The following is a 20,473-nucleotide window of genomic DNA, read 5'->3' on the forward strand; positions in this document are numbered from 1 at the left end:
CTGATCAGGAGAGGGAGTAAAGGACCTGTCGGAGGGTGAGGAGGGCTGAGGGGCGGAAACGGCCCAAGGAGACAGGAGAGCAGGCAGGTGTGTGTGGGGACAGGCAGCAGGCAGGAGAAGGCAGCTCGGTTCTGGCAGGCGGCGGGAGGCTGGCAGAGGTGGGAGGCAGGCGGCGCGGGGGGCGGCCCCCAGCCCCACGTGGCTCCGGGGTCCCGCCGGGTTTATAAGGCGGCTCCGCTGGCGGCGCGGATACGGGAGGCGGCGGCGGCGAGCTGGTCTCGAATGCTCCCGGGGGGGCACGGGTGGCCACGGGCCATGGAGCTGCCCACGAGGCTGCCCACGGGGATACCCGCCGAGATCATCACGGCTGCTGCGACCACCTGGGGCAACGGCACCGCCTGGGCCCCCCTGCCCGGCCATGGAGTCAACGAGACGGGGTCAGAGCGGGCCAAGAACGCCACGTCCATCCTCATCGCCATCGTCATCACCGCGCTCTACTCCGTGGTGTGCGTGGTGGGACTGCTGGGCAACGTCCTGGTCATGTACGGCATCGTCAGGTGAGACCGAGGTGTCCTCAGGGCGTCCTCACCCCTCCGGTCTGGGCGGTGGGGAAGTTTGAGAGGGCGTGGGGAGGGCTGGGGGAGAGAGGGGAGAGCAGGGGGTGAGGGTGCGCCGTGGGCGGGTGTGTGCCGAGTGAAGTGTGGCAGCTGGAGATGGCGAGCATGAGCCGAGAGAGAGAGTGTGCCCCGGGGGGTGACCCACGTGTGACATGGCCACAGAAGTGACCGTTCCCAGCACTGTGTCCCAGTTCTGAGTGTGCCCCAGTGGTAATCTAGTTACAGATGTTTAATCTCATTCAGGAGGTCCCTGCTCACCGCAGGAGGTTGGGCAAGATGAGCTTCAGGGTCCCTTCCAACCCCACGCGTGCTGTGAGTCTAAGAGGAGCAGAAGTGAGCGAACACCAGGACCCAGTGTGCACTGGGTGTGAGACCGCAGCAGCCGGGGGAGGGGGTGTGCAGCGTGTGTGTGTGTGTGCAGCAACGGGGGGGGGAGATGTGCAGCAGCAGGGGTGTGTGTGTGTGCAGGGCGGGGGCTGTGTGTGCAGGGCGGGGGGTGTGTGTGCAGCAGCGGTGGGGGGTGTGTGCAGCAGGGGTGTGTGTGCGCAGGGGGAGGGGGTGTGCAGCGTGTGTGTGTGTGTGCAGCAACGGGGGGGGGAGATGTGCAGCAGCAGGGGTGTGTGTGTATGCAGCAGGGGGCTGTGTGTGCAGGGCGGGGGGTGTGTGTGCAGCAGCGGTGGGGGGTGTGTGCAGCAGCGGGGGGGGTGTGCAGCAGGGGTGTGTGTGTGCAGGGGGAGGGGGTGTGCAGCGTATGTGTGTGTGTGCAGCAACGGGGGGGGGGGTGTGCAGCAGCAGGGGGGGGTGCAGCTGCCAGGGTGCTGCACAGGCTGCTCACACAGCACAGCCACCTCGGGGCTACATGCTCGGAGTGGTGGCTGCTGCACACCCACCCTGCTGCTTCACACACGTGCGTGGGGAGGGTCTCCAGATGCTGCGTGAGAGGAAAAAGTCAAGATGTGGGAGCACAGAGCACGGCGGGGAGCTGGGGTCGGGGGAAGCTGTGGGCCAGAGCCCAAGCCCTGCGTGAGGACTGCGGGTACAGGAGGCATGGGACTGGCCACGCTGTGTTTTGGGAGCCTGGAGAGCTGTTTATTGCCACCACCCAAATGCCACCACAAAGAGCTGCCCCCCCATGCACCCACCTCACAGCCGGGGCAGAGGGGCTGGTGGGCTTCCCACCCCATCCGTGGGACCTGCAGGGTTGCAGAGGTTGCAATTTGCCCACCCTAGCCCACCCCCAACCCTGGCCTGGGCTCCCGCAGCCATCTGGCTCCTGCCTCTTTCTAACAAAGACCAGGAGCCTGCGTTGCCCAACCCCAGTTCTCTCCGTGGCCCAACTGTCCCCTGGCCCTCCACGAGCACCCACTTGTGTCCCGGGGCCCCTGAACCCTGCTTTGGCTCCATGCAGCATAGTGGTGGGAAAGCAGGTGCTGGGGTAGGTCCTCAGCTGGTGGAAGCAATTCTAGAGGGGCTTTTGCTGGGCAGGGAGGGCTCCACTGGGTCTCAGCACCCCAGGACAAGCACCAGGACCTCAGCATCCCCCTTCTGAGCAGATCAGGCTCAGTGAGAAGCTGCTGTTCCCCAGGGGACAAAATTCCCTGCCCCTGCAAGCCCTTGCCCATGGCTGATCCCTCTCAGGTAAGGTGGGCAACAGCAAACAGGGGACAATAAAGCCAAGACTTGCAGACCACAGGACCAGCAGCAGCAGTGGGGGCTGGCAGACCCCACCATGTCCCCCAGTCCCCCTGACAGCAGAGGCAGGAGCTGTGCTCGTGGTTTTCACCCCTGCAGCCTGGCTGGAGGGAGCAGAGGCATCGCCGTGTGCCCAGGGTCCCACCACCCTATCCCATGCTGGACAGGGCTCGTCCCAGGGGCAGCCCCAGATCCATGGGGCTAATCCCGACTCCCCTCACCCCAGGGGCTGTTGTCACTCTAGCTGGAACCAAACCCCAGGGGCAAACCAGAGCTTGTGGCTGGATTTAAGCAAAGCCTCCAAAGGTTATTTTTAACCATTTCCATTCCACACCACCCAGCACAGTGTCGGCTCTGTAAGGCTGGCACAGCCTGGCACAGCCTGGCACTGCCTGGCACTACCTGTGCACAAAATAAATGCTGTGACTCACTGAGGGGGGAAGTAAGCCACCCTGAAATGTGCCCAGGAGCCACCAAGGCTGTCCATCACCCTTGTGCCTGGGTAGCTCTGCTGTGTGTTTTGAACCCCCCAGGGGGATGGGCAGGTGGGTAGTGGGCTGGGGGTGTCATTCTCTGGCCCTACCCACCCTGGGTCTGGGTTTTTCATCACCTTGAAGCAGCTTTGAAAAGCTCCCTCCCAGGATGCAAAGGCAGCTGAAGGTGAGGGGAGCCAGAGGCTGGGGAGGATGCCAGGCTGAGGGATGAAGGTTATCAGACCCCCGCCAGCTGCCTCTGCCTGGCCAGAAAAGGGAAGGCATTTCGGAGATGGCAGCGCTGTGCCAGCAGCTCCTCACTGCTCGGCCCAGCTCACCCATCCTCTGGCCTGGCTCCACATCATCCACAGAGCTTGCACCTCCCCCCCACCATTGCCCAACCCCAGCTGGGACAGAGCTCAGCTCAGTCTGCCTGGACTGGCACAGGGGGGTCGTGGGCAGAGCTGCTGCACTTCAGCAGGGCTGAGGCAGGTTCCACTGGAGAGAGCCAGGTCCAAGCAGGCTGAGAAATGGGATCAGCTCCAGGCTGAGACCTTGCTGCTAGGGAGATGCTGAGCTTTGTGGCCCTGGGGACACCTCCCCATGTCACCTCCTGCTGCTCTTGGGACCTGCGCATGGTGCCTGAACAGTGCATCTTACAGGGCCTGGGGAGCTGAGGCTGAGGTTCAGGGAATCATGAGAGGGTGGAAAATACTGCATGAAAGAGCAGCAGAGAGCTGCATGCCAGAGCCCACAGGGCAGGGACACGCAGGACCCTGCTGTACAGCCCCCATCCGAGCTCCCCAGAATGGGCACCCAGCACCCCGGAGAGCCAAGCACAGCCAGACCCCAAAGCATGCCAGTGGTGTGCCCACAGGGAGCTCAGCCTCCAGCACCCTCCAGCAGCAGCCAGTGACAGCTCTGCCGTTGCCACTACATCACTGGGAGCTTTCACACACCCCCAAAGCAATTTGCAGCTGCAAGCTCAGGCCTGCATGTGCCCAGGTCCCTGCAGAGCCCATCAACCCCCTGCCAGCTCCAGCATGGGCATCACTGTGCTGGGCATGGGATTTGCTATGCCAGGCTCTCTAACTGGGTGGCTCTGAGCAGCTCCAGCAGGCTGGCGCCTGGGTTCCTTCTTCTGAGTGTTCTGAGGAGCTGAGGGGTCCCTCCCTGGAGCTCCATGGCTGCTGGCACATGGAGCTGCCCCATGCTTGCTCCATCCTCTCCAGCCTTGTCTCTCCCCCGGCACCTTCCAAACTGGCTTGTTCAGGTGGGTGAGTTCCCGGTCAAGGCACTGCCTTAGCTGCCAGGCCCCTGCCAGCCCAGGGAGCTCCATCAGCACCAGCTGCCAGCTCACCCTGCTGCGGGCCAAGGCCTGCCCTGGAGCCCCTTCCAGGCTCCTCCCAGGAGCAGCGGTGCTGTTTGCAGCTCAGGACCTCACCAGAATATATCCCCTCCACCCTGTGCAGAAGGTTTGACTTTCACCCTGCACCTGGAGGGGTTTGAATCCTCCCCCAAAACCCCACCCCTGGAGGCTAAATCATCACCCCCTTGCCCCAGTCAGCCCAGCCCCCATCACAGCTGTCACCTCCACCAGCCCAGCCGTCCTCACCATCCTTGTCCCACCCTCCCAGTTCTGCCCAACACCCCCACTACCCACCCCAATCATCCCAGTCAGCTCCCCCATCCATGTCATTCTCATCATTCTCGCCATCTCCATGATTTCAGCCATCCCCATCATGGCTTTGCCTCCTACCTGGCCCCAGCACATCTAGCAGGGGGTTGGAGAAGCTCAGCCCCAGCACAGCTGGGCGCTTCTGGCAGTGCACAGCATCAGTAACTGGTTTTGTTGCCATGCACTGGAAAAGCTGGAGTTGAGGAGTCTGAACTTACCCAAAAAGGACAATTCTGTGCCCTGGGTGAGGCAGAGCTGACAGCAGGAGGAATTCTCAGCTTTCGGTTTAACCTGCAGTGAAACAGCTCCAAAGCAGCACTGCCTGAGGAGCCTGGGAGGTGACTGAGGGGAGCTGAAAAGGACTCCCCGAGGAAAAGGCCGTTTTTTTTTAATAGAACCTCTCAGATATTCCCACCCTGGGCAAGGAGTTTCTGTTTGCAGATGAGATGGAGGAGACAGGAGCCCTGCTGGAGCTGGGACTGGGCTGAGCTGCTGCTTTCTCCCAGAGAGAAATGGAATCAGGGAATGGTTTGGGTGGGAAGTGACCTGTAAGAGTCGCTTGGTGCACCCCCCTAGTCAGCAGGGACACCCCCAGCCAGAGCAGGCTGCTCTGAGTCCCACACAGCCCAGCCTGGACCAGGCTTCCCCAAAGCTCTGGAGCTCCAGCATGGCTAATTGGGCTGCTTCCAGATGGCCTCTTTCCGGGGGTAATTGATCCAGTTTCTGTGAGGAGAGTCGGGAGGGAGGCTGGGGATAATCAGGATTTACTGGATGGAAAATCAAATAATGGAGCCTTGGGGAGGTGGAGGACCTGGTGCAGCTGGTTCAGGGCAGTGTGGGAAATCGACTGACCTGGAGAAATTACTTCTCTGGAGATGTCTTCAGCTGCCCTTTTGAGTCTTCACTCAAAGGCATGGGAATGGGCATCACCTCCCTGGGCAGCTGTGGGGCAACTGCTTTGGCAGGGGCCAAGTCATTGTCCACAGGTCCCAGATGAGCATGAGTGCAGTTCTGTGCTGCTCAAACTTCAGGACCTCAGCACACCCCAAGACAAGAACCTTCTCCACCTACTGTAACGTGGTTCTGTGGACGTGTGCCCCCTCCTCACCATGCTGAGTGTGCTGGGGCATAGGGCCGGACCAGGTGACCTTCAGAGGTCCCTTCCATCCCCAACCATTCTGTGCCTCAAAGCCTTCTTTGGTCAGACAGCCCTGATTCATCTGTCACAGCCTCTCCTCTGCCACCCCCAGGTACACCAAGATGAAGACAGCCACCAACATCTACATCTTCAACCTGGCCCTGGCAGATGCCCTGGCCACCAGCACACTGCCCTTCCAGAGCGCCAAGTACCTGATGGAGACCTGGCCCTTCGGGCAGCTGCTCTGCAAGGTGGTGATGTCCATTGACTACTACAACATGTTCACCAGCATCCTCACCCTCACCATGATGAGCGTGGATCGCTACGTCGCCGTCTGCCACCCCGTCAAGGCCCTGGACTTCCGCACACCAGCCAAGGCCAAGGTCATCAATGTCTGCATCTGGGTGCTCTCCTCCCTCATCGGGGTGCCCATCATGGTCATGGCAGTCACCAAGTCAAAAGGCAAGTGGCTTCTAGGGAAAGGTCCCCTCCTGTCCCATCCATCCACCCCTGGCAAATCCAACCCACCTGGTCCTGTGGCAGGTTTGAGCTCAGCCATGGGCACCCCTCCATGGGCCCATGAATATGCCCTGCCCTTGTCCCACAAACAATCCTCCTCCTTCCCCACCCCTGTCTCCAGTCCAACCAGGGCCTCTCCCCAGCTCCTGGGGTGCAAATCAGGTGCCTGAAAACACCCCCAGTGCCACTGCAAAGTCCCCATCTGGCACACACCAAGACCTGCAGCACCTGCTAAGAAAGCCCTGGGCATCCTGAGGGAGAGAGCAGGTTACAGTGGAAGGTGGCATGGGGATATGTCCACCTTGGGGGCTGGGAGGGCACGGTGTGGGGGTGGCTCAGGAGGCTCTGTGGGAACAAGTCCCTGGGTTGCTGCACCCACAACATCCCCTTGGCACCCTGTGGGCAGGGGCTTGGTGGCACAAAGCTGCTGGGGAATTTGCCAAGAGCTGGCAGGTGGGCACCTGTTCCCTTGAGCTTTCAGCAAGCGTGGACGTGCCCAGCCCTGGTTGGGCAGAGCCAGGCGGCAGGCACGGCAGGCACCCAGCTGTGCCTCTCTCCTGCAGACGGGGCGGTGTTGTGCACGCTGCAGTTCCCCGAGCCCCCCCTCTACTGGGACACCGTCACCAAGATCTGCGTCTTCATCTTCGCTTTCATGGTGCCTATCCTGGTGATCACCATCTGCTACGGGCTGATGATCCTGCGCCTGCAGAGCGTGCGCCTGCTGTCGGGCTCCAGGGAGAAGGACCGGAGCCTGCGGCGCATCACCCGCATGGTGCTGGTGGTGGTGGCAGCCTTCATCGTCTGCTGGGCGCCCATCCACATCTTCGTTATCGTCTGGACGCTGGTGGACATCGACAAGAAGAACCCCTACGTGCTGGCCAGCCTGCACTTCTGCATCGCCCTGGGCTACACCAACAGCAGCCTCAACCCCGTGCTCTACGCCTTCCTGGACGAGAACTTCAAGCGGTGCTTCCGGGAGTTCTGCGTCCCCTGCGGTGCCCGCGGCAGAGCCGCCCCCGGCCCGCGCGGTGCCGCCCGCGCCCCGGCCCCGCCGCGCCGCCAGCCAGCATGACTAGAGGTGAGCAGCCCCCAGCGGGGCTGCCGGGGCCGGGCAGGGGACAGCCTGCGCTCGGAAGTGACCCAGGTCACCAGCACAGAGCTCTAGCAGTGCCCTGGCCTGGCTCTGCAGATGGCAGTGCCAGGCTTGTGTCAGCCTGGCAGCGAGGGACTTCCCAGACTCTTTTTGCCCTGGAGAAGTGGGGCTGGGGGAATCAGGACCCACCAAGCGTTATGGGGAGAGGACCAAGACAAGAGGCAGCCTGGGCAGAGCTGCTTTGCTGCTGCTCCCATGTGGCTGGGCACTGCTGGCAGCCCCAAGAACCCAGCAAGGACCATTGGCAAAGCCTAAGCCTACTGGCACACGGTGGCTGCAGTGACCACAAGCTTCTCCTCCAAGATGGCCTCACAGCCCATGGCAACAGTCTTGTGGAATAAGGGGCCTGTGCCAGGGGGTGACACCACAAGAGGTTGCCTCACTTCACTCCCTCCTGAGCTGTGTCCAAAAACTGTCCAGAGATGGGAAAGGCAAACGGTGCCACCTTCAGAGACACTGCCCAGGCTCCAGGTTCACAGCCAGGACGTTGTTGGAGGCCTTCAGACTGGGACTGCCCCCAGGGAACCACCTCCTGTCCATGCCAGGAGCTAGAAACCTCTGGCTGCAGCCAGAGCAGCCCTGGCTGTGGGGATGTGGTGGTCGTGATGCTGGAGCGCAGCCAGGGCTGGGTGTGGGGATGGAGCTGAACTCGCCCCATGCCCACATGCCAGTGCCACGCTGCCCTGGCCTGGCATCTGCCAGAGTGAGGGGAGCAGCTCTTTGCCCTCCTGCCTCTGAGGTCATTATGCCTGAGGAGCCGTTAAGGGAGCAAAGAGGGAAGGCAGGTGCTGAGGGACCCACGGCCGGGGCAGAGAGAGGCTCCCATGCCCAGCACCCGGGATGGAGCCACCCCCCCCCGGAGAGGCACCTGAGGCCGAAGGCAGCATCCTGCAGGAGCCAGCACAGGGACCTCTGCACCACCTTAAATGCGGCTAAACATGGAACCGTGGAACTGTTCTGCCTAGAAAACACCTTCCAGGCCATGGAGTCCAATCATGCTCTAACTGCCCAGGCCTGGGCTACGCCAGGCCCTCAGCACCACATCTCTGCTGCTTTGAAACCCCCCCAGGGGTGGGCATTCGGCCACCTCCCTGGGCAGCCTGTGCCAGGCTTTGAGAACTCTTTCAGTGAAGAAGCTTCTTCTGATGTCCAACCTCAACCTGGAGCAACTCGAGGCCATTTCCTCTCCTCCTGCCACTTGTTCCTTGGGAGCAGAGCCCAACCCCCACCTGGCTGCAGCCTCCTCAGGGAGCTACAGAGAGGAATGAGGTCTCCCTCAGGTTCCTCTTCTGCAGGCTGAACGCCCCCAGCTCCCTTAGCTGCTCCTCCCAGCCCTGCTCTCCATCTGAAGGGTGACCAACGCCTTCTGGCCTCCCGCTCTGCATTCCACACACATCCCCAGCTCCGTGCTGGCTGTGAACAGCATCCAGGAGCTGCAACTTTTCCTTCCTCACCTTCCCTCCACCGGGGCTGCAGCCAGGAGGTCCAACAGCCGGATCAGGGAGCAGAAGCAGACGGGGAGGGAGCAGTAACAACATTTAGTGGACAAATGACTGCAGCTGGAGGAAGCAGGCAGCAGCTGGGTCCACCTGGGGCTCGGGGTGTGGGGGCTGGCTGCAGTCTGGGCTGACTCTGGTTTTCCAGTTGCATCAATTTAGCCTAATCAGGGCCATTACTTCTCTCCAGCCTCCACCTCCTCCACAGACTGTGGAAGTTGCAGCCTCTCTGTGAGGAGGGCAGAACCCCGGAGGCAGCTGGAGGCATTTGCTCTGCCAGAGGAAGCCAAGGGGGCAGAGGCCCCGTCCCGGGTCTCCAGGCAGTTGCTGCTGGGCCACGCCGGCGATGCTCCTCCTCTGCCTGCTCCCTGTCAATCCCCACCTTGAGCAAAAGCCTCCTGCTAAGCGTTGCATCATCTCCAGCTCCTGCCCAAGTGCCCAAGGATCCTGAGGAGCCTCTTGCAGGCACGGAGGGAGTCCTGGAGCTCCAGCAGAGCCATGCTTGGTCCTCTCATCACCTGCCCCTACAAGCCTGGCTGATCATGGAGCATCTGCTGTGGGACAAGCAGCAGGATCAGCTCCAGGGCAGGGTCTGAGAGCTTGAGAAGGAAGAGCAAGAAAGGAGCTGGAGACTACCCTCAGAGACCACCATCTGCACCCAACCTCAGGAAACCCTCAGAAGCTTGTGGTAGGAGAGCCTCTTTGTTTGGAGCTGGTTCATGGCAACCAAGGGATGTCCCAGCAAAGCTGTCCCTGCAGGGGTGGGATGTCCCATGCTGTGGACCAGGATGTCTTGAGCTTTATTCCAGCTGAGCTGCAGCCCAGGACACAACAAGGTTGTGTCAGGACTTGCTGAGCAAAACCCCAATGACAATGCTGGGGTGCAGGGGACATGAGTGGCAAAGGCCACACTGCAGCCCTTGTGGTGACACAGACACCCAAGGGCTGATACAGCTTCTTCCCACCCAAAACCAGTCCCTTGTTTGGGCTGGAAAACCCACGGGTCAAATCCTGGCCCAGGGAATCACAGAATAGTGGAGCTGGAAGGGATCTCTGGAGATCAGCCAGTCCAGCCCCCTCTGCCAAAGCAGGGCACCCAGGGCAGCTCACACAGGATCACATCCAGCTGGGTCTTGAAAGTCTCCAGGGAAGGAGGCTCCACAACCAATCTGTGCAGGCTGCTCCAGGGACACAGCATGGGAGCTGCCCGTGAGGAGCTGTGGCAGGGCTGGGACAGCTGCAGGCCACCTCTGTGCTTCTGTAGATAGCTCCATGTGCACCCCTCTAGCTGTGGGGAGCCGTGTGACCAGCTCACCCCATCCACTCCCAGCTGCTTGCTCTGTGATGTAGCTCAGGCTCCTGCTGAGTCTGCTGGGCCCACGGCCCTGGCCAGGACCTCACCGAGTACTTCAGCCACCAGCTGCAGCTCTGGCCCTGGGGCTGTGCTGGTGCTGCTGTGGAGGGTCTTTGCTTCCTACTATAATAAACCACAGCAGAGGCACCAAGCAGCTTCCAGCTCTCCTTGGCTCCTGGGCACTGGAAACCACAGAATCATTGAATCCTGTGTTGGGAGTCCTCAAGGACCATCTGGTCCAACCTTTCATAGATGCACAGGCTCACAGAATGGGTTGGAAGGGACCTTAAAGATCACCCAGTTCCAAGCCCCTGCCCATGGCAGGGAACCTCCCACTAACCCAGGCTGCTCAAGGCCTCATCCAGCCTGGGCTCTCTCCAGTTCATCCCCATCTCCACCCAGTTCCTATCCCCAAGAGGCCCCAAACACCACACCAGCAGCCACACCAGACCAGTGCCTACCACAATCATACTGGGACGTACTGGGCAGATTTCCAGCCTTAATGACAGGACCTGGGGAGGTGACACTCCCGGTGCAGTGACCACCAAACCTTCATCAGGGACGTGTGGGGCCTCACACTCCACAGCAGCCTCTTAATTAGCCCAGGGAAAAGCACTTGGCCCTGGCAGCATCCATCTCTGCAATAATTAAAGCTCATTTCCCCTCTATGAGGCAGGAAAAGGAGGACAAGAAATCAGCTCAGTATCCCCTGAACCCTCTGGAGATGCAATTCCCTTCTGGCAGAGTCTGCACAGGTAGAGCTGGTGTCCAAACAAGCAATGGAGAATCAGAGGATTGGTTTGGTTGGAAGAGATGCCTGAGGTCAGAGTCCAACCTTGAGCCTCGGGGCACCATGGCCACTAGACCACTTCAGAACACCAAACGTGGTAAAGAGCAAGGGGGAAAAGTCCCTGTAACAGACTCCCCAAACTGCTTTGCTTTGGGAGGCAGAAAGAGCCTGGCACCACCACAGCTCAGCCTCCATAGATGCTCCAAGCCCCAAATCCCACATTCTCTTCCTTTGTCTGGGAAGTAAAACCATTTTAGGCACTTCAAATGGCAACCGGTGAAGACTGGCAGCTGGGGACCCCCCCGCAACGGGAGAGGCTCTGTTTGTGCTGCTGGTGGAAAACCACCCCGGCACAGCTGAGGGTCTTCCCAAGGCCACACAGGACCCAGGTTACTCCTCAGCGCCAAGCCCCTGCCGCCTGCCCGCACGGAGCAGGCTCTCGTTAATGAGTCGTTTCCCGTCTCAAAGCTTTGCCTCACCCAACCTCGGCCCCGGCGCGGCGGCGCAGCCTCCCCCGGCCCCTCTCCAGGTGTCACCGCAGCTCCCGGGGCTGAGTCACCGGCTCCGAGCACTCCCAGCCTCGCTCTTCTCCGCAGCCCTTTATTCTCTCCTCTTTCCTGATGATGTCAACCTGCCCCCTTCTGCCAGGGGTAGCCGCCCCGGGGACGGGAGCTGGGAACCAGCGCAGCCCGTTCGGGAGCCGCTGCGCTGCAGTCCTCACCTGGCTCCGGCAGCTGCTGCGGGCACCCAGCTCACGGCAGCGACCTGCCAAGGGCTCCGGGCCATGCCAATGGGCTCAGCTGTCTCTGGAGGACTAAGCATGGCAGACGCGGGGGTCTCACAGGGACAAGGAGGGTCCCGTAGGAACAAAGGGGGTCCCATCGGGACCTGTCCCACATCCCCCGCGTCCAGGGGCACAGCAGCTTCCAGCGCGGCCTCTTGCTGCCACACCGTGGCCGCGCCCCGCAACTACACCTGGCACGGGGGCAGGCTGGCACCATGGCAGTGCCCAAGGGTGACCCCTGCGAGGCAGGTACCTACGGCAACCCGTCCCCACACATGGCCGCAGAGGACAGGCCTCGGGCTGTGGCGACCACAGCAGTCCCCTGGCCACGGGTGACAGGAGGGTCCTCAAGTCCACCCCAATCTCCTGCTGAGCAAGGACTGGAGGATGCTGAGCTGCTCAGACCTGGGCTCCCCTCCCCAGGGCCACCTCGTTGCAGACACTTTGCTGTCAGCTTGGGGACAGAGCTGATGGAGAGAGGTGGCACGAGGGGACATGAACAGCCCTCCCTGGTCCTACCATCCTCAAGGCGATCCCAGAGCAGGGAGGAAGGAGCTGCCCACCCCTCCAAACCAGGGGACCCCCCCAGCTTTATCAAAACTCGATTTATTCCAAAGGTTAAAAGCTTACAGGTTCTCTTCCTCAGCCTTCATTCCAGCAAAATACATTTTTTTAATAAAATTCCACCTGTCCTGTGCCATTGGCCAAGTCCCAACCCCTCCCCCCCACTATTGCTATAACTTAACACCAAAGTCAACCTTCACAGCCCCCCCTGCTCAGCCCAGGCACCTAGAAAGATGGGGCAGGCTGGGAGCAGTGAACGAGAGCAGCTGGACCAAGCCTGGAGGTGCCAGGGAGGGAGCCCTGCTGCTGAGAGTGGTTGGATGCAGAGCTAGGTGCTGGTTCTCTCAGCAAGGCCCCACCAGCACCTGAAGCTCCTTCCAAAGACAAAACAATGAAACCAGCCAAGTCCTCCCCCAGCCCCAGAGTGGCTTTTGTTGGGGATCTAAAGCTGATGGGAAAGAGAGGCAGTGGCTGGGACTGCAAAGTGCAGCACTGGAAGGGGTCAGGGGGAAGGAGGAGCACCCAGAGATGGGGACTGTGGGGACATCAGAAAGCTCTTGGCCCAAATCCTTTTGCATAGCAAAGAACAAAGGCCCAAGCTTTGCCCCCAGCTTTGCCCAGCCATGGAACACTAAAACCAGCCAAGAAGAGGAGGGAAACCCTTCCAGCTCCAGCCTGGAGACAGTTTAGGGTCGAGCCAACCTGGGTCAGAGCACCACGGGAAGCAGACCCCTGAGCAGCCCTGCTCCAGCCGCAGACACTGCCAGGCTCAGCTCCAGGATCCTCCTGTCCACCCTGCCAGCGCTGGTGGGAGAGCAGAGCTGGGCAGCGGTGCCCTGGCACAGGTGGAGGCTGGGGGCATGCACAGGTCCTGCCACCCTCCATCAGCTCTGCTGCTTGTCCCTGACTAGCAGCACCGTGTGCTGCCCCCCGCTCGACACCGCCATCACCACGCGGTTCTCCAGCTGCTTCCCTGTCATCTCCACCGGGCTCCAGATGTCCTCCTCCTCCCCTGTGCCCAGCTGGTAGTTGGTGCCCATGCCCCAGGCAAAGGCTCGTCCTGCAGCAGAGGCGATTCAAATTGTGATTTCAAACTGTCTAAGCAATGGGCTGGGAAAGGGACCCAAGAGCCAAACCCGAGGGGATGCCACACCTAGGCAGGGGGGTGAGATGGGTGCTGGAGACGCTGCCAGGGGACAGGAGCAATGCTGGGCAACTCAAAGAGCCAGGTCATGGAATCAGAGTCCTGTAGGCTGGAAGAGACCTCTAAGGTCATCCAGTCCAACCCTCACCCCAGCAGTGCCAGGGCACCACCAACCTTCCAGGGATGGGGACTGCACCACTGCCCTGGGCAGCCTGGGCCAGGCCTGGACAGCCCTCAAAGGGGCAGAAATTGCTCCTGGTGGCCAACCTAAACCTCTCCTGGGGCAGCCTGAGGACATACCCTCTTGTCCTGTCCCTTGTTTCTTGGGAGCGGAGCAGAGTCCAACCTCACTTGGCTGCAGCCTCCTCTCAGGGAGCTGCAGAGAGCAATGAGGTCTGCCTCAGCCTCCTCTTCCCCAGGCTGAACCCCCCCAGCTCCCTCAGCTGCTCCTCCCCAGCCCTGCTCTCCAGCCCCTTCTCCATCTCTGTTGTCCTTCTCTGGCCCTGCTCCAACTCCTGTATCTTTTTGGAATGAGTGGCCCACAGATGACCCCAGGGCTTGACCAGTGTCCAGTACAGGAGGACAATCACTGCCCTGGCCCTGTTCACACTTTGCTCTCGGGGAGCAAACCAAATCCTCCAGCCCACCACAGCCTCTCCTTCTGCAGCCCTGGGCTGCCCATGCCCATGTAAGCATGTGGAGCCCCAGAGCTCAGAGGTTCTGCTGCTGCAGAGTGAAGAGAGTGGAGAAGGGAGCAACAGGGCAGTGACCTCTCTCCTACTCAGCACCAACCTTGCTGCCAAGGGCCCACAAAAATATTTGAGCAGCTGCTGCCCAGATGCCCCTGGGAACCAGTGCCAGGACCTAGCTCCATCCTGACCCAGGTGGCTGGCTGCATGGGGTCAGGGTGCAGGGATGAGGGGTGGGCAGGTGGACAGAGTGGTCCCCAGCACTCACCATCAGTGCTGACGGCATAGCCGACCGACGCGCCGCAGGCCACGGAGGCGATGCTGGGCAGCTCTGCGATGGCCGTGGGGCTGCTGCGCTCCTGTGCCCCGGTGCCCAGCCCCAGCCGCCCATACTCTGCCCTGCCCAGGCTGTAGGCCCTGCCTGCAGCACGACACAGTTGAGCCCAGGCTGGGGGAAGCCCAAGGTGGGGCAACACCAGACCCTCGCGCCCCAGCCTCAGCTTCACCCCTGCCATGCTCCAGAGCCCAGCCAGGAGGTGGACGGTAGGATAGGGACCCTGGAAGGGCTGGATGCCTGCACAGGGCAGAGGGCACCAGGCCCCTGTGCCCCCAAGCCCCTGCCACCTTCTCTGCCCTTTGCTACAGATTAACACTGCCCTGGGTGCCTTGAACAGGCAGCACTTGGTGAGCTCCAGCACATCACCCCCCCCAACACCTCCCCAGCTGGACAGGGGCTGTGGGAGCCCTCCCCCCACCCCACCTGTGCTCACCCTCGGAGTCAACGCAGACTGTGTGGTGCTGCCCACCAGAGAAGCCCACCCAGGACTTGGTGGAGTTCTTGAAGCACGTCAGGTTCTGCGGGGAGAAGCAGGGCTCGGTGCCCTGGGTGCCTGCAGGGTGGGGCACAAGCCAGGCAGATCAGGTCTGTAGGCACAGACAGCCCATGCCAGGCACTGGCACTGAGCCATCTGCCCCGGGGCGCACCCCACCCCATCAGACTAACCCAGCTCCCCCCACATCCCCAGAGCAAACATCTGCTCAGCAGCTGCAGGAGCTGGGACCTAAGCCCAGAGCCACGCAGGGTGACCCACACCCCACCCTCCAGCTCTGGTGGGCATCTGGTGGGCGCTGTTCAGGGTGAGCGGTGCCCAGCAGCATTCCCCCGAGGCCGGGAGGAGCCCTGGGCAGGGCAGAGCAGGGCAGGGCTGCAGGACTCACCCAGCTGGTGGTAGTTGGAGAGGCCGAAGCCGTAGACCTGCCCCTGGCGCGAGAGGGCGAAGGTGAAGTAGGCGCCGCAGAAGGCGTCCTGGAAGCGCGTCCGGCCCCGGCCGGCCCTGCCCCGCACCGGGACGCGCTGCGGCTGCAGCAGGCGCTCTGCGGCAGGGCACAGGGGCAGGGCGTCAGGCCAGCGCCCGCGAGGCCACCTTCTTCCCACCGCCGCCCGGCCCAGCAGCCAGCTCACCGCTGCCCCCTGCGCGGCAGAGCAGAGCTGGGGCTGAGGGCTGAGCCCCGAGCACCGCAACACTCACGCAGCCCTTTCCTTCCTCCGCGGTTGGCAAACACCTCTGGCACCCTGCCCAGCTGGCCCTGCTCGCCGCAGCCGCACGTGAAGAGGTCTCCGTCCACCGTCAGCATCACCAAGTGGTCGTTCCCTGGGAGGAGGAGAGGAGTGAAGCAGGAACCCAGAACAAACAGAAGTTGAGATCAGAGAAGGGCCCGGGTCGGAAGGGACCTTCGAGATCATCCAGATCCAATCCCCTGCCCTTCCACTCGACCAGGATGCTCATCTTGAACAATTCCAGGGATGAGGGGTCCAGAACCTCCCTGGACAACCAGTTCCAGCCTCTCACACTCTCATAGTTTAGAATTTCTTCCCAATCTCCAGTCTAAATCTCCCCTGCTCCAGTTTCAATTCATTGCTCCTTGTCCTATCACCCCCAGTGCCTCTCCAGAGTCCCTCCCCAGCTCTCCTGCAGTCCCTTCACACAACAGAAGCTGCTCTAAGTTCTCCCTGGAGCCTTCTCCAGGCTGAACAACCACAACTGCCTCAGCCTGTCCCCAAAGCAGAGCTGCTCCTGCCCCAGCATCTCCCTCTTTCATGCCCCAGCATTTCCTTCTTCCTGATCCCGGTTTCCCAAAACTCCAAAGCAGTTTCTCTGGGAAGGTTTTGGGACAACCTCCCCAGACACATTTCCCTGGCTGCTCTTCTCAGCTTCCCCAAGCCCAGGAGAGGGTGAATGCCCTGAGTCCGTGGTCACACACAGGGCACCCTTGCGAGCCACTGGACAGGACTGGTGAAACATTAACAGCAGAGCCGGGGCCAGGGCAGATGCCAGGCTTGTTCGGAGCAAGCACACTCTTGGGCTTGGTGAAGAGCAGCCAAGAGCAAAAGGACCTGGACCTTCTGGACCTGCACCCGCCCTGAGCTGTGCCAGCAGGGCCCTGGGACCTGGCTCACCTGAGGCGATCTTAAGCACGGGCGCAGGGAGCTGCAGCGGCACAGGCACGGCGCTGGTCTGCATGGGCTCCAGCAGCCCGATCACCCCATTGTTGTCCTGCGTCAAGAGACAGGCACTGGTTGGCAGCAGCAGCTACCAGCAGCAGAGCTCCCAGCGCCCCAGAAGCCACCATACCCTGAAGGAACCCCAGACAAAGACTCTGCCGTCCTCAGTCAGCGCAGCCGTGTGGCTGTCCCCCGCCGACACCTGCACCACCTTCTCCTGCAGCTCCACCAGCCCTGGCGTCATCTCCGAGCCCTCTGCGGAGGTGTCGCGCCCCAGGGCACCTTCGTCATTGCAGCCAAAAGTGTAGATCTGCGAAGAGCAACCCTGAGGAGCTGTCTGCGAAGGGCTGCCGACAGCAAGCCACCCCTGCAGCCCCACTGCGACCCAAGGTGGAGGATGAAGAGGGCTTCTAGCCTCCCTTCACGGCTGTGGCCTTCTCTGGCCTCACTCCAACAGGTGCATGTCTCTCCTGCACTGAGGACTCGAAAGCTGGACCCAACAGTGCAGGAGAAGTCCCAGGGTGGGACCCAGGGAGCCACCGTATCAAGTATGGAGCCAGGGGACAGAGACCAACCAGGCTGAGCTATCCCTTTGACCCCCTAAAATTCTGTGGCCCACGGCATGGAGAGCCTGGAGCTGGAGTGAGCCACACGTGTGGGCAGAGCAGGATCCTGACTCAAGCCCCTGCTGCGGCTCACAGTCCGGAGCCCGCAGGGCAGCGTGGCTCAACCCCCGCGTGCTGCCCTCACCTTGCCACTCTGGCTGAGGCACACAGTGTGCATGCCCCCGGCCTCCGCCTGCACCGTCAGCTCCGGCAGCGGCACCAGGGCTGGCTTCTTCCTCTCCATCACGTCCTCGCCCAGGCCCAGCTGGCCAACATCGCCCTGCCCCAGCGTCAGCACCAGCCCGGGCTGCGTGCGGTGGGAGGGGTGGCAAACTGGGGGCAGAAAGGAGAGGAACGTCTGCGCCACGCTGGGGACACCCCTGCCGCAGAGCTGCTCCGTGCCACGCTGGGGATGCCCCTGCCGCAGAGCTGCTCCCCGGGGCGCTCACCTTTAACCTTCTTGCTCCCCAGAGAATCTTCCTCGGGCTCGGTGCTCTTCGCCGCTCGCTTCCTCGGCATGGTGCCCTGGGTGCAAACAACAAACACATCTCGTCAGGCGGCCCCGTTCTCACGGGGTGCACCCTGCCGATCCCCGGACCGAGCCGAGCCGTGTCCCAGCCCCAGGATCCCCACGCCTCGGGCCAAGCGCCCCCGCTGGGACCCTCGGAGCCAGCCGCATCCCGGCCCCAGAACGCTCCTGTGCCGGTCTCACGGCCCCGATCCGAGCTGCTTCGTGTCCCGGCCGCAGGCCTCCCGTGTGCCAGGCTCACTGCCCCGGCCCGAGCTGTCCCATGTCCCGGCGCCAGGACCCCCGTGCCCGATCTCACCGCCCCGGCGGCGCCCCCGGCCCCTTCCCGCCGTTTGAATCCCCCGCGCCGCCCCACGTGGAGCCGCGCAGGCCTGCGGCCCGACTAGGCCTCTCCCCCGGCAGCCTGCCGCTCGCCGCGCCGGGCTGTGCCGGACACTCCGAAGTCAAGTCAGCACTCGGCGGTGCCCGTCCTCTCCCCGGCCCGCACCCCGGTTCCCTCCTTACCCGCCGACCTCGGGCCCCGCCACACTCCCACCGCTGCTCCGCCGCCGGCCGCTGCCCCCGCAGCTCAGCGCGCATGCGCAGGGCAGAGCCCCGCGGGGGTCACGGCGCCCCCTGCTGTCGGCGGCCTGGCACTGCAGGGCAGGCGGAGGAGGCCCTGCAATGCGGGCGGGGCAGCGCGGAGGGCGGCGGAGGGCAGGGCACAGGTCAGGCACGGCTCAGCACTGCGCTGTTCAGCGCAGAGGGGCTGATTGAATGACGCTGACGAAGCAGCGTTACCACCACCCAGGTCCGTGCCCCCAGGCCTAACAGCCCGGACCACAGCCAGATGCTTACTGACAAGAGGCTGTTCGGGAGCTGCTTGATGGAAAAGGTGAACTTTTTTAACTCCTAGGACATGAGTAACGATTTCTTCGCCCAAAAGGTCGTCAAGCTCTGCCCAGAGTGCACAGGAACGCAGTAGAGTCCCCATCTTGGCAGGGTTTCAAAGCCATGGAGATGTAGTGCTGAGGGCCCTTGGTTCGTGGTGCCCTGAAGGCAGTAACCAGACCCTTTCCTGTACTGGGAAGATGCCAAATCCAGGTCCACACTGGAAGTCTTGTCTGAGCTCTCTGCCCAGGCACTGGCAGAGGGGCAGGACACCCAGCCAGCTGCTGGGCTATGGCAGGATGCAGCCCAGCAACTGCTTTGCTCCTTAATCCTTTAAGCCCAACCCTCTACACAAGGCCTCAAGAGTAGCCTTAAGCCCCACGCAGCAGACTCCCAAGACAGGCTGGAATCCCTCCTGGTTTAGCCTGCCACAAGGCTGGGGATGATCCCAGCCCAGCTCCCACCCAGCATCCATCCATCCCACTTCTGACACCAGATGTCCCGCATGCTGCAGGATGAGCAACCACTCGAACACAGCAAGGACATGAACACCAGAGCAGTTTATTCAGCTCCACACTAAGGCCTTTATTCCAGTAACACAGCAATTGCTGCTTGCCTCCATGCCTCGAGCCACCCCTCCAGGATCAGCTCCCCAAGGCACCCCACGCACAGGGCCACACCTTCTTCAGCAGCTGGCATCAAGGGTGGCTCCACCGCCGTCGGTCAAGAGGCCAGCTGACAACATGTGGCCTCTCATCTTCTGGCACCACTCGTTAGCAGCATGTCCTAAGTGGCTCCTTCCAGTGGGCCAGGGCAGAGCACCACCAGGCACTGTGGTGCCTTCTAGGGGCCTGGGTCCCAATTTCACCACAGCCCTGTGGCTTCATGTGCTCCTCTGGGGTGTAGCTTGCCCACAGCCTCAGCCCCAGGCCCTCCTCCAGCGCACAGCCTTCAGCAGCTGCACCAAGCCACCACTCCTGGTCGTTGCCTGAAGGCCATTGAACAGGCAATCCCCAGCATTTAAGCTAGTGCCACCAGGCCGCAAACGCTGGAATCCTTCCCTGCTTCCAGCCCCTTCTGATCCCTGAATACAATTTTGACTGCATGCACCAAACTTCAGCTATCCCCTCTGCTGCTGGGTCTGCTGCACTTCATACTCACCCTGCTAGATAGGATCACTCTGTTAGCATCTCATTAGTCACCACCTGCCAACACAATAAAAGCACAATAAATAAGTCCTTACATCGTTCCTCTTGGCAAGAAGCACAAAAATCTTGAGCTGCAGAAAGATCAGGACAATTCCAGCCACGAGTTCCCAGTCCTGTGCAAGCCTAACCTGTGCTCACCATGTGCTCCCCCCGCAGTGCTCCACTACCCACTTTAAGCTTCCTTCAAGAGACAAGAAAATCTGGGAGCGATTACAAAGAAGCCCTACAATCACCCACATTCCTCGGTATCTTCCCACTGCTTCTCTTTCCTCGATTCTCACAAAGGAGGGCTCAGGCTAAGCAAATTATCGTTCATCTAACAAGCTTTCCTTTTTTCCCTCCCTAGATTCAGGAATCGGTCCCTTTCCCCTGTCTGCCCCAAACCCTGCATCTCAAACCAGCAAAGCTTTCACTGTTCAGAACTGCCCGCAAACCCCGAGTTGGGACTGCAGCACTTTAAGCCGATCCAATTATTCCCATAAGGCGTTTAGAAAGAGATGAAGCTTAGAAAGCAGAAACTCTAAACGCTGAGCTGTTCAGACACCATCGCTAGATCATTACCTTCACACTCGTTGCACGCCAACGTCCGCATGCTTAGACCTGCAAACAAAGAGAGGCTTAGTTTAAGGAGGTGCGCTCCAGGGGACGGCTCAGGAGCCTCTCCCGT

The 20,473-nt window shown here is 61.5% G+C and overlaps 3 protein-coding genes across 9 annotated transcripts in view; 1 reads left to right on the plus strand and 2 right to left on the minus strand.

Annotated features, from left to right (window-relative positions):
• The first annotated feature begins 248 nt into the window (after window positions 1-248).
• On the plus strand, window positions 249-10,271 carry OPRD1 (opioid receptor delta 1). Its single transcript, XM_064172880.1, has 3 exons — window positions 249-557; window positions 5,711-6,060; window positions 6,681-10,271. The coding sequence occupies exons 1-3, from the start codon at window positions 283-285 to the stop codon at window positions 7,187-7,189; spliced, it is 1,134 nt and encodes a 377-aa protein (XP_064028950.1). The 5' UTR covers window positions 249-282; the 3' UTR covers window positions 7,190-10,271.
• Window positions 10,272-12,284: 2,013 nt separating this feature from the next.
• Window positions 12,285-18,314, minus strand: RCC1 (regulator of chromosome condensation 1). Its single transcript, XM_064172877.1, has 10 exons — window positions 18,233-18,314; window positions 17,649-17,724; window positions 17,345-17,532; window positions 16,725-16,904; window positions 16,550-16,646; window positions 15,621-15,743; window positions 15,310-15,465; window positions 14,862-14,981; window positions 14,360-14,512; window positions 12,285-13,318 (listed from the first exon to the last, which is right to left on the minus strand). The coding sequence occupies exons 1-10, from the start codon at window positions 18,305-18,307 to the stop codon at window positions 13,143-13,145; spliced, it is 1,344 nt and encodes a 447-aa protein (XP_064028947.1). The 5' UTR covers window positions 18,308-18,314; the 3' UTR covers window positions 12,285-13,142.
• Window positions 18,315-19,139: 825 nt separating this feature from the next.
• Window positions 19,140-20,473, minus strand: part of PHACTR4 (phosphatase and actin regulator 4) — a 41,551-nt gene continuing 40,217 nt past the window's right edge. For all 7 annotated transcript variants that reach the window (XR_010308703.1, XM_064172870.1, XM_064172871.1 and 4 more), the window contains 2 exons: window positions 20,368-20,406; window positions 19,140-19,803 (listed from right to left, as the gene is read on the minus strand). Coding sequence is in view for 6 of the 7 variants with exons in the window: in XM_064172873.1 (XP_064028943.1) it covers window positions 20,370-20,406 (37 nt within the window). In the remaining variant the exon portion in view is untranslated. The remainder of the gene's footprint in view (window positions 19,804-20,367; window positions 20,407-20,473) is intronic.

Source organism: Pogoniulus pusillus, chromosome 37 (genome assembly GCF_015220805.1).
Source record: "Pogoniulus pusillus isolate bPogPus1 chromosome 37, bPogPus1.pri, whole genome shotgun sequence".
NCBI classification, from domain to species: Eukaryota; Metazoa; Chordata; class Aves; order Piciformes; family Lybiidae; genus Pogoniulus; species Pogoniulus pusillus.

What these genes read in the sequence shown, in the direction of transcription:
- OPRD1 (XM_064172880.1), top strand. Translation starts at nt 283, where the DNA reads ATGCTCCCGGGGGGGCACGGGTGGCCACGGGCCATGGAGCTGCCCACG. An exon ending in GTCATGTACGGCATCGTCAG is followed by an intron (nt 558 to 5,710) that starts GTGAGACCGAGG and finishes TGCCACCCCCAG; the next exon opens with GTACACCAAGATGAAGACAG. An exon ending in GGCAGTCACCAAGTCAAAAG is followed by an intron (nt 6,061 to 6,680) that starts GCAAGTGGCTTC and finishes TCTCTCCTGCAG; the next exon opens with ACGGGGCGGTGTTGTGCACG.
- RCC1 (XM_064172877.1), bottom strand. Translation starts at nt 18,307, where the DNA reads ATGCGCGCTGAGCTGCGGGGGCAGCGGCCGGCGGCGGAGCAGCGGTGG. An exon ending in GGGGAGCAAGAAGGTTAAAG is followed by an intron (nt 17,533 to 17,648) that starts GTGAGCGCCCCG and finishes TTCTGCCCCCAG; the next exon opens with TTTGCCACCCCTCCCACCGC. An exon ending in CGGAGGAAGGAAAGGGCTGC is followed by an intron (nt 15,466 to 15,620) that starts GTGAGTGTTGCG and finishes GCCCTGCCGCAG; the next exon opens with AGCGCCTGCTGCAGCCGCAG.